Genomic DNA, 11394 nt, shown 5'->3' on the forward strand with positions numbered 1-11394 from the left:
TACCTATTTGAAATTTATATCTATCTACAACATGTGATATGAGAAAATATATGTGTAATATAGGTATGTACTTCCATCAAAATATTGCCAAATGGCACTCGGGTGAGGAAAGGGGGTAATTTTTCAACGTGGTAGATAAAATAATATCCATTCTGGAGTCGAAATTTTCTAATCGATGTTATTGAATTTTTTCATAAGGTGCTTGAAATTGGTATAATAATTGTAATTGTTGGAAAGCCAGTAATGAGAAAATTAATTAATAAGTGCATAGATGCTTTTGCAATACTGAATTTGAGATGTAAATTCAAAAATTGTCAAAAAGTCTCATTTTTTGCCAAAAGTGTCAAAAATTTGTATTTTTTGCCAGAATTACCAAAAAATTTCCATTTTTTGCCAAAACATTTAAAAAGAATTGATTTTTGCCTCAGCAATCTGAAGTCCGGTTTTTTTCAAAATTGTCAAGTACATACCTTGAAAGTCCTGTTTTTGTTGCCTGTTTTTTTTTTATCAAAATTGCCAAAACAAATCTTATATTTTGACAAAATGCAAAAATTCTATTCTTTTTTCTAAATTACGAAAAAAAAGGGATGTTCTGCCAAAATTGCTAAATAAAATTGTTTTTCCAAAATTGCTGGAAAAAGTGTCGTTTTCTATAAAAATTGACAGAAAGTCACAATTTTTTTACAAAATTCCAAAAGAATTTTTGTTTTTGCTTGAAATATCCAAAAAATAATTAATTTTTTCCTTGGCTGTCTGTAAAAGTCCCGTGTTTTTTTTTAGTTGCAAAATACGAGTACTGGAGTCGTATTTTTGGTCTAAAATTGCTGATTGTTCTTCCGCATCTTTTTATTTCTTCAATTAAACTTTGTCATTTTTTCATTCTTTTCTTTTACCTATAATAATTAATTTAATTCATTTTTTTTCTGTTTTTTTTTTCAAAAATTGATTTATTTTGACCTGAAAAAATTTTAGCTTGAATTAATTCGAACTCTCCTCCTCCCTTTAATTGAAACATTTGAAAAAATTTCTTCCAGAAGTCTTGCTTTAGAAGCATACTTACTTTAAAAATGTAAAGAAAAACATCTACTTCAAATGAAAATTTTGACTTGCAAATTAGAATGAAAGAATTGAAAAAATATGCCTTTAGATCGCTCAAATAAGCACCTGAAAGTAGTTATGTGAAATCAACTTCAAAATTACCTAAATAAAGAAGCCCATTAAAGCTGGAGTAAGTTCTCTTATCCCTATATTAAAGCATCGACGAATATTCTAACGTTTTGGTTATTTTATACAAGTAGGTAGTAGGTACATAGGAATATAATGGTACAAAAATAGGCTACAATGAAATCACAGGCTATAATCTCTAAAGTACCTGTATAATGCTACATTGTAACCGTATGTTATGTGCCCAAACATGCACCAAAGTGTGATGAGAAGGGAAAGGGTACAACATAAAGCCCGTTTGAATAAAATGCTGAAAGGGTCGAGAGTCGAGACTCGAGAACTACCAGCAACGTTATCATTGGTATAAATAGAAAGTTTTACTACATACGAGTATAAAACGTCTATAGCTGTGCTTTTTTCTTTTTCAACCTTGCACTTCGCGAAACTTTTTATTTCTTCTTTCGATGTTTCATCTTTGTATGTACCTACCTAATACCTTTTATCTTTGATATATTACACGGATGTCTCCTCTTACTGTAAAATGTCATAGGTGGCATCGATATAATCTAATCTGGGCGTGCAATTCGCAGTGGTTTATTTCAATTGATCGAACCTATCGATTAGTACAACTCGAACATTTCACTATTTACAATAATAGTATGACTGTAATATTCTCGTCTTGGGTTTTCAACAACGTTGCGAATTGTTTGCATCCGCTTTTATCGAAATGTTACGCGACGTTTTGAGAAAAAATCCACGTCTATTATTCTAAAGAGTGTTTCTATTCTCATTGCAATAAGTATGCAAACTGTATAAAAAATTTTAAATTAAAAATCAAGTTGTAAAAAAAAGCATTTCTATGACAAGGGAGAGATGTTCCTGTTCGCTTTCGCCTGCGAGCTTTTTTTCCATAGTGTAAAAATTGATGTTTTTTTTTGCTTCTCTTTTTAACGACACGACGAACCATGCTTTTTGAATACAAAGAGATAAGAAAATGGTACGTGGTACTATGAGACGATGCGAAAAAGAAAAATAATGGAATTTGGGCCGCAGTTTGTGAGGAAACGCGTAGGTAAATTTCGATGTCGTTGTCGTACTATACGAGTACATGGCCCAGATGGGTAGGTCTATAGGTGTATAGGACTTTTAAAACGGTGTTTTTTTTCTATTTTTAAAGTCGACGAGAAAAAAAAACGGCGTGAAATGACTTTTATCGGTTTTCAACGCGAAGACCCCCTATTTTTTTTAGAAATTCACGACTTGCGATTGTTTGCGACTTGGAATGATGCGAATGTTCGAACTTGGAACTTTGATGGTACATTTTATCGGTTAGACTTAGAGGTGTGGCATGGTGATAATATAAGTCCACTTATGACGGTTTTTTTCACGTTTGTACAGTTTGTATATGTACAAAATTTATGTTTGGCAGTGAAAGTTGGTAAATTTGTCCTGATTTCTTGAATAGAATTCCATTAAGAATTAGTGTACACACCTGAGTGGCTCGAGGCGGTGTTACGGTCAATGCCATGGCGAGCTAGTTGAAATATTAGCGGTGTTGATTTTTTTAAAGATGGCTTGCAGAAAGATTATTGGACTATGGGCAGTGATTTGAAATAATTGGACGTGTTATTAGATAGCTTGCCAATGCCATCGAAGTCCCTAGATATTAATTATTTGAAAATGAATGAGTCATTTATCATCGGAATTTGGAGACGAAAAATTTTACGATTTGCTAAACACCTACTACTGAAAATTTTAATTATTATAATGTATTTTCAAGAAATTTAGTCGTTAAAATTATCAAAAACATGATCAAAAAGTGATGAAAATGACGTGAAAATCGATGTAACAAAAAATTAAAAAGGAAATATTCTCTAAATTGTTTGGAATCGTGAAGGTTATCGAAAGTTGATCCAAAAAGTTCAGAACATCCATCATTTTTTCAAATTTCAAGTGACGAATTCTCGATTTTCAACTTGTGACTAATTTTTGAAAATTCTGTTTTTCCCCAATGAAAAATCGATATTTTTGATCAAATTAAAAGGTAGAAAACTAGAATTGGATTTGTTCTTATTTTCGACCTCTCAAATCGATTGGTGCAATTTCGAGCCAGTTTGAAGCTCCCTACACATTTGTAAGTTTTTTATTGAAAAAAAAAAAAATCAAAAGTGTAAAGTTGAGCCTGTAGAAACAAATTTTGACATTTTTTGCACCCAAATCGACGGAAGGAGTTGAAAATGCAAATAATGCAATAGATCTGATGTGAGTTTGAAAATGCTGAATTTCATTTTGTCCTTTTTTATGAACATTTTTCTAAAACTGGAAAACACAAAAATCTGCTAGAGGCTTTAGAACAGCTGTGAATGATTACAACCAAATTTATTCAAGAGGTCAAAAATTGATTATGAACCTAATGTCAGTTTTAATGCCGGAATTTTATCGACTTTTGAGTCATTTCTTCGTTAAAAATGAACCAAATTTTAATGTTGAAAACTTGTCAAATTTTGCCTGCTGGTGTATTTTTGGATGCCCTTTCAATATTAGTGAAATTTTACTGACCAGTGTGAAAACAATTTATACCTAATCGAAGTAAAAATTCTTGAAAATTGATCTAATAAAATATCAACTTTGAAGGTACCATACATAGATACTTACGTAGATTATTTTAATTGGAAATCAGCTTTGAAATATTTTCACTGAAATGGAACTTGTCAATGATTTTTTTTTCACCGAAATTGAAAGGGATTTTTTCAAACATGGATAGCTAATTTCTAATTGTAATTGGAAGACGAATATTTTCTCTGCAACAAGCTGAGTAATTTTTTCAATGGATTTTTTTTTCAACCAACATGAGTAATTTTCTGATGGAAATTAATTTTTGAGAATTTACCTACTGATTGATCATGAAATTTTGAAAAAAAAGATCTGTTTCACATAATGACAGTTTCAAATCTTTGCAAAAATGAATGTTTTGCTGGATGAAATTTTGCAAAACGATAGATTTCTTTTTCAAGTCTGGCAGTTTCACAAATGACAAATTTTGTTCACTTTGCTAAAATAATGAGTTTTGTTGATATTACAAAATTTTTGGGTTTTTTATTTTACCAACAAGTTGAGTCTTTTGTTCATATTACAAAAATGTCGAGTTTTTTTACATTTTACCAAAAATGTCAAGTTTTGTTCACTTCACAAAAATGTCGAGTTTTGTTAATTTTACAAAAATGTTGAATTTTGTTCATTTTCCAAAAAGATTTAGTTTTATTCATTTTACAAAAATGGTGAGTTTTGTTCATTCTACAAAAATGTCGAGTTTTGTTCACTTTACAAAAATGTCAAGTTTTGTTAATTTTACAAAAATATTGAATTTTGTTCATTTTCCAAACATGTTTAGTTTTGTTCATTTCACAAAAATGGCAAGTTTTGTTCATTTCACAAAAATGTTGGGTTTTTTTCATTTTGCTGAAATGTTGTTTTTGTTCATTTTACAAAAATGTTGAATTCTGACTTTTGTTCATTTTAATAAAATACTTATCAAGTTTGTGCATTTTACATAAAGAACTAGTTTTACCAAAATCCAAAATGTCGAGTTTTGTTCATTTTACAGAAATGTTAAGTTTTCTTTATTTCACAGAAATGTTTAGTTTAGTTCATTTTACAAAAATACCATTTTTTTTTCATTTTTCTAAAATATCCAGTTTTGTCCATTTTAATAAAATTTGTGCATTTTGCATAAAAATAACTAGTTTTACCAAAATGTCAAGTTTTGTTCATTTTACAGAAATTTTTTTCATTTCACGGAAATGTTGAGTTTAGTTCATTTTACAAAAATACCGGGTTTTTTGCATTTTGGTAAAATATCCAGTTTTGTTCATTTTACATTTACATAATAACTAGTTTTACCAAAATGTCAAGTTTTGTTTATTTCACAAAAATTTCGAGTTTTGTTTTTGTTTATTTCACAAAAAATGTTGAGTTAAATTCATTTTCCAAAAATACCGGGTTTTGTTTATTTTGCTAAAATATCAAGTTTTGTTCATTTTAATAAAATATCAAGTTTTGTGCATTTTACATAAATACCTAACTGTCAAGTTTTGTTCATTTCACAAAAATGTCGGGTTTTTTTACATTTTGCCAAAATTTTGATTTTTGTTTGTTTTACCAAAATGTCACATTTTGTTCGTTTTACAAAAATAACTAGTTTTGTTTACTTCACCAAAATGTCAAATTTTATTCAATCTGCAAAATTGTCGAGTTTTGACTTTCGTTCATTACTTCATTTTGATAAAAATATCAAGTTTTGTTCATTTTACACCAATATGTACCTAACTAGTTTTACCAAAATATCAAGTTTTGTTAATTTTGCCAAAATGTCGAGTTTTGTTAATTTTACAAAAATGTCGGGTTTTTTACATTTTGCCAAAATTTTGATTTTTTGTTTGTTTTACCAAAATGTCAAGTTTTGTTCACTTTACAAAAATAACTAGTTTTGTTTATTTCACCAAAATGTCAAATTTTATTCATTCTGCAAAATTGTCGAGTTTTGACTTTCGTTCATTTTGATAAAAATATCAAGTTTTGTTCATTTTACATAAATATGTACCTAACTAGTTTTACCAAAATGTAGAGTTTTGTTAATTTTGCCAAAATGATGAGTTTTGTTCATTTTACAAAAAGAACTAAGCCTTTTTTTTCGTTCAGAATCACTATTTTACAAAATGACGTTCCCGCCTCTTTTTCCAATGCATGTAAAATTATAGTTTTGGGAGCCTTCACAAATTATGTAGGTAGCTATAGCTACTCCAAAAATCACAAATTTTCAATCATTTGAACTGAGAAGACTTTTTTTATTGAAATGTGAATTGAGAAATTCTGTTTTGGAAACTAGCAATAAACTTTTTCGTTCAAGTTATCCTTGCTTTGATGTATTTCTCTTGAAGGGAAAAGTAATTTTCATTTTTACGATGATCATGACTTGAAATACAGAAAAGTTTTCCTATTATGAAAATAACACTTTGGTGTTAACTGTTACCTATTTCTTTTAATAAATAAATATATTCATATTTTAAAATTATTTCAAAATGAACTTTGTACCTAAGCGTGTATTAACCTTCTAAAACTTGTTTTTTTTTCTTATGTTACAGGTGATTTCGGCGAAACATCCCGTCAGCAGAAACGCGGCTTCTTTAGAAGTTTTTGGAAAAGATCGAGGCATTATTCGTTAGATCAGCAATAGCGGAAGGCTGCCGCTTCTCCTGCGAACACAGGTTGGAGTTCGTGTTTCGTAATCTGCCGAAGGCGCAGACAACAGCCGGAGAAGCGCGTTAGTTTTATTACTTGCGAATGAAAAATTGGAACTTTTCTCTCCTCGAATTTCTTGTAGAGTATATAACGCTTTTGAGCACACGCATTCATTTTTCCCCGAGTTAAAAAGCCCGATTAGAGAACGTGTTTACACGAAGCGAACAAACATTATAATGAGATTGTGATCGTTATAATATACGCGAAAGGTACGCTGACGTGGCAGTTTTATTTAATCACCGAATATTTTAGGTCCTTTCCTTCTTCCCCCCCCCCTTCCTCGATAATGTCGTACCTGTTTGTTTTTCTTTCTTTCTTTTTTTTCTACTTTTACAAAACGATATTCATTTAGCTTGGGCGTTTATAATCAAAAGAGATTTTAATTAATTAAGTTATTTCTTTCTGTATTTTGTAGACTTTTTTTTGTCACGTTTTAATTTCTCTCTGTTAATCTTGATTCGTCCTACGTTTCCTTTTCCTTTTCTTTTTTCTTTTTACTACCTATTTTAACTATTTAACTCGATTTTAATTTCTTTTTTAACGTTTTTTCTTTTATTTTTGTATTATTTTTCGATATTTATTTCTATAGGTACTAGCGTATTATTTTATATCGATTTATATTTTTCTATTTAACAATTTTACAAGATTTTTTTTGTATCATCGAAGGGAGTTCATTTTAAATTTTACCGTTATAAGTACATATTTTTTGAGCGTAAAAAAATGCTTAGTTCGAACAAGTCCGCCCTTATTACAGAACAGAATCTATATTAGCTTGAAATCAATTTGCAATAATTCGGAATAATATAATAATGTAACGATTTGTTGGAAATTTTGATTGTTTTATTGTATTAACTTGTGAATTATTCGTGTTTTTGTTTTGTTTGTTTGTTCATGTGCGACTATATTTTCATTTACTTTTTTTTTCTTTTTTTTTTTTAATTCTACGTAAATTTGTAATGAGAATCGTGCAGGTTGGTCGTTGTTTGGACACGATATCTGTGATTTTCCATTATTTACACGCGCGGAAAAAAGTTTATTAATTATTGTAGGAAAAAGTAAGTCGGAACTAGTCACAATTTTAGATTGCCTAGATTAATTTTTAATTTTACATGATACTTAAATTCGCGGTAAATGTTGAAAATGTTGATTATTAGCGCTTTTGTAGAAAATTATTAAATGTCGAGCGAAGTAAACTCTTTTGTCTTTATTAACCTAATCATGTAAAAAGTACGGACTAATGAGATTATATACGTAGAGATATAAGCAGCTTCTGTATGGGCTTGAAATATATAAAAATATTTTAATTTGTGTTTTGTTTTTATTTTTTATATATGGTCACACTGCAGAGAAAAAGAATCTTAACAGAATTCCGATATTGAAATATGTATTAATCCAATTTCCAAAGCGTATTTTGGGTTTTCTAACGAAATGATGCTAAATTTGGGCTCAGGAGGTTCGAAAACCTGTATTTTGATGCCCCACGTGCCCTATTTGTCTCAATTCCAAATTTGTGCCCTGCCCCCTAGGGCTCTTTTTCAGGTTTTGAGTCGAAATAATGTTAAATTTGTAATCAGGAGGTTCGAAAACCTATATTTTGATACCTCACATGATCATTAAGCTCATTTGAAAATTGTTTCCTCCCCTCTTCCACAAAAATCATTCAAGTTATGCGCGAAAATGACCTTGAATCTGAATTCTACGCTAGGTATTGAAAACTTTTCTAGATCGAATTAGAAAATTCTTCCCTTCATTTTCATTTGAAAATTGCTAATTTTATTCGTCTATAAATCGAAAAATAAAAATATAACCTTGCAAAATGAAAAACTCCTGCAAAAAACTGCTATGCAACTCTAGGACGATTCTGATTGGTTGTTCTTGAAAAATCGAAAATCCCTGCAAAAGGACCGAATATGCAACTCTAAACACACTGCCACGTGAAATCCCCCGTTTCAGTCGCGGGAGGAGGAGAGGTCATCAAATGGTAGCATGTTTTGTGTTTAGAGTTGCATATTCGATTCTTTTGCAGGGGTTATCGATTTTTCAATATTTTTCCCCATCATTTTGAATTATTTAATTTTCTCTTGACCTGGGCGAATTAAATGTGAAGTGATTTGCACAGAAATGAGTGGGGTTATTTACAAATTGTATGAAGGGGGTTAATAGTTGAGATCATCTTTACTCAAAACTCAAAGGGTGATTCGGTGGGGGGGGGTAGGGGAGGAAAAATTTCAAAACGAACTTTCTGGTCGTGTGGGATATCAAAATACAGGTTTTCGAACCTGTAGAATACGAATTTGACATTATTTTGTCGTTTAACCCAAAAGGGGGTCTGGGGGCAGAGGCCCAATTTGAAAATGAGGTTATATGGCACGTGGAGTACCAAAATATAGGTTTTTGAACTTCCTAATTTTTCAAATTTGGCATAATTTTAGCGAAAAATCTACAAGAGGCACCTCGGGGATAAGAGCCCCTCAAGGCCGAGGGTCCGACTTTGTTGATCAAGTTTGATGGTCATGTAGGGTATTGAAATATAGGTTCATAAACCTCTCGAATAATATTATGAATTTGACAATTTTTTTTTTGTAAAACCCAAAGGATGTCCATGTGGAGGGTAAGGGCCAAACGTAGAAATTGAATTAATATGATACGTGGAATACTTAAATTATAGGGTTTTTAGCACCAGATTTCAAATTTGGCATTACTTTTGCAAAAAACTTTATAAGGAGCACCTCAAGGGTAGGGTATGAGACCCTCAAGGACAAAGGGCAAAATTTGGAGGAGGAGTTTTATGACATTGTGAGGTATCGAAATATAGGTTATGAACCTCCCGAATATGAATTTGACATCATTTTTTTCAGGTACCTAAAAAAAGACACATGGGGCAGGGGCCAAATTTGGAAATGAGGTATTATGTGACATGTGATGTGGGGTATCAAAATCTTGGTTTTTGAAACTAATGAATATTAATTTGACATTATTTTTGACAAAATGTTAAAAGGGTCCCTTGTAGGTAGGGGTATCAAAATAAATGATTTTTGGACCCTTGAATACTTCGACGTTTTATTGTTTTTACCAAAAGCTTTCTGTCAGGTGAACAAAACTCATCAGTTTATCAAAATGAAAAAGTTACAATTTTTGCAAAATAAACAAAACTCGACATTTCTGTAAAATGAACAAAACTCAACATTTTTGTAAAATAAATGAAATTTGATATTTCTGTAAAATGAACAAAACCCAACGTTTTTGCAAAATGAAAAATACTCAACATTTTTGTAAAATTAACAAAACTTGACATTTCTGTGAAATGAACAAAACTTGACATTTCTCATTTCTGTACAATAAACAAAACTTATAATTTTGGTAAAACTAGTTATTTATGTAAAATAAACAAAAGTCAAAACTTGACATTTTTGCAGAATAAATAAATTTTGACATTTTGGTAAAATAAACAAAACTGGTTATTTTTGTAAAATGAACCAAACTCAACATTTCTGTAAAATGAACAAAACTTGACATTTTGGTAAAACTAGTTATTCATGTAAAATGCACAAAACTTGATATTTTAGCAAAATGAACAAAACCCGGTATTTTTGTAAAATGAACTAAACTCAACATTTCTGTGAAATAAAAAAAAACTGGACATTTTGGTAAAATGAACAAAACCCAACGTTTTTGCAAAATGAAAAATACTTAACATTTTTGTTAAATTAACTAAACTTGACATTTCTGTGAAATGAACAAAATTAATCAGTTTGCCAAAATGAAAAAATTATAATTTTAGAAAAATAAACAAAACTCAACATTTTTGTAAAATGAACAAAACTCAACATTTTTGTAAAATGTGTTCAACTTGACATTTCTGTAAAATGAACAAAACCCAACATTTTTGTAAAATTAACAAAACCCAACATTTTTGCAAAATGAACAAAACTCTATATTCCTGTAAAATGAACAAAACTTGACATTTTTGTAAAATCGACAAAACTCATTATTTTAACAAAGTGAACAAAATGTGTCATTTTGTGAAACTACCAGACTTGAAAAAGAGAGCTAAATGATTGCTTCGCAAAATTTCATCCAGCAAAACATTCTTTTTGCACAGATTTGAAACCATCATTATGAACAGTTACTCTTTTTTTCAAAATTTCATCAGTCAGAAAATTGTCAAATTAAATTTCCAACTGTAAATTACTCATGTTAGTCATTAGCTTGTTCTAAAAAAAATTTGAAATTTAGCTATCCAAGTTTGAAGAAATCCCACTCAATTTCAGTGAAAAAATAAATCATTTCAACAAGTTTAATTTCAGTGAAAAGTATTTCAAAGCTGATTTCCAATTGAAATAACAATCCAGGTAAGTAGATAAGTTTCTAATATGGAAAATCAATTCTCAAATTTTTTAAATGGGTTTCCTTCGCAACTTTCATGTAATTTGCAGATACTTACTTTTTCATCAATTTAACGGGATTTTTTCTTAAATTTGTCATACTTTTATTGATATTTTCAACAGACTTTCACGGTTAATTTTTTATTACATCAATTTTCAATCATTTTTACTTTACCTAATTAGGTAGGGTGGTTGCGGGTTAGATGCCCATAGTCGGGGGTTAGATGCCGGTGTGTCGCGGTTTTTCGAGCCTCACGGCCATAATTTTCATCGAAATGATTTCAAATTTGCGCGAATCGGTAGAGCAATTATTCCTCTATATTATACTAAAAGCGTAATTTTTTTTACCCAGTAGTTTTTTTGCAATTTGAAAAAAAAACAAGGTCACTTTTTGACCGGCATCTAACCCGCACCTACTGGCATCTATCCCCCCAGTGCGGGTTAGATGCCGATTTGGTGTGGGTTAGATGCCTCTACCCAAAATCTCCACAAAAAAGGCTCTTGGAAGATTGAATTCCATGAAATCCTTTTATTTCATGCACAACAA

At 30.3% G+C, this 11394-nt stretch overlaps 1 protein-coding gene across 7 annotated transcripts in view; it reads left to right on the plus strand.

The window, feature by feature from the left end:
• The window catches only part of LOC135831225 (uncharacterized), a 373616-nt gene extending 365844 nt beyond the window's left edge, over window positions 1-7772 (plus strand). For all 7 annotated transcript variants that reach the window (XM_065343558.1, XM_065343562.1, XM_065343559.1 and 4 more), the window contains one exon: window positions 6306-7772. In XM_065343558.1, coding sequence (XP_065199630.1) covers window positions 6306-6397 — 92 coding nt within the window. In that variant the 3' untranslated portion in view covers window positions 6398-7772. The remainder of the gene's footprint in view (window positions 1-6305) is intronic.
• Window positions 7773-11394: the final 3622 nt, after the last annotated feature.

The sequence above is a fragment of the Planococcus citri genome, chromosome 1 (assembly GCF_950023065.1).
Source record: "Planococcus citri chromosome 1, ihPlaCitr1.1, whole genome shotgun sequence".
Taxonomy (NCBI): domain Eukaryota; kingdom Metazoa; phylum Arthropoda; class Insecta; order Hemiptera; family Pseudococcidae; genus Planococcus; species Planococcus citri.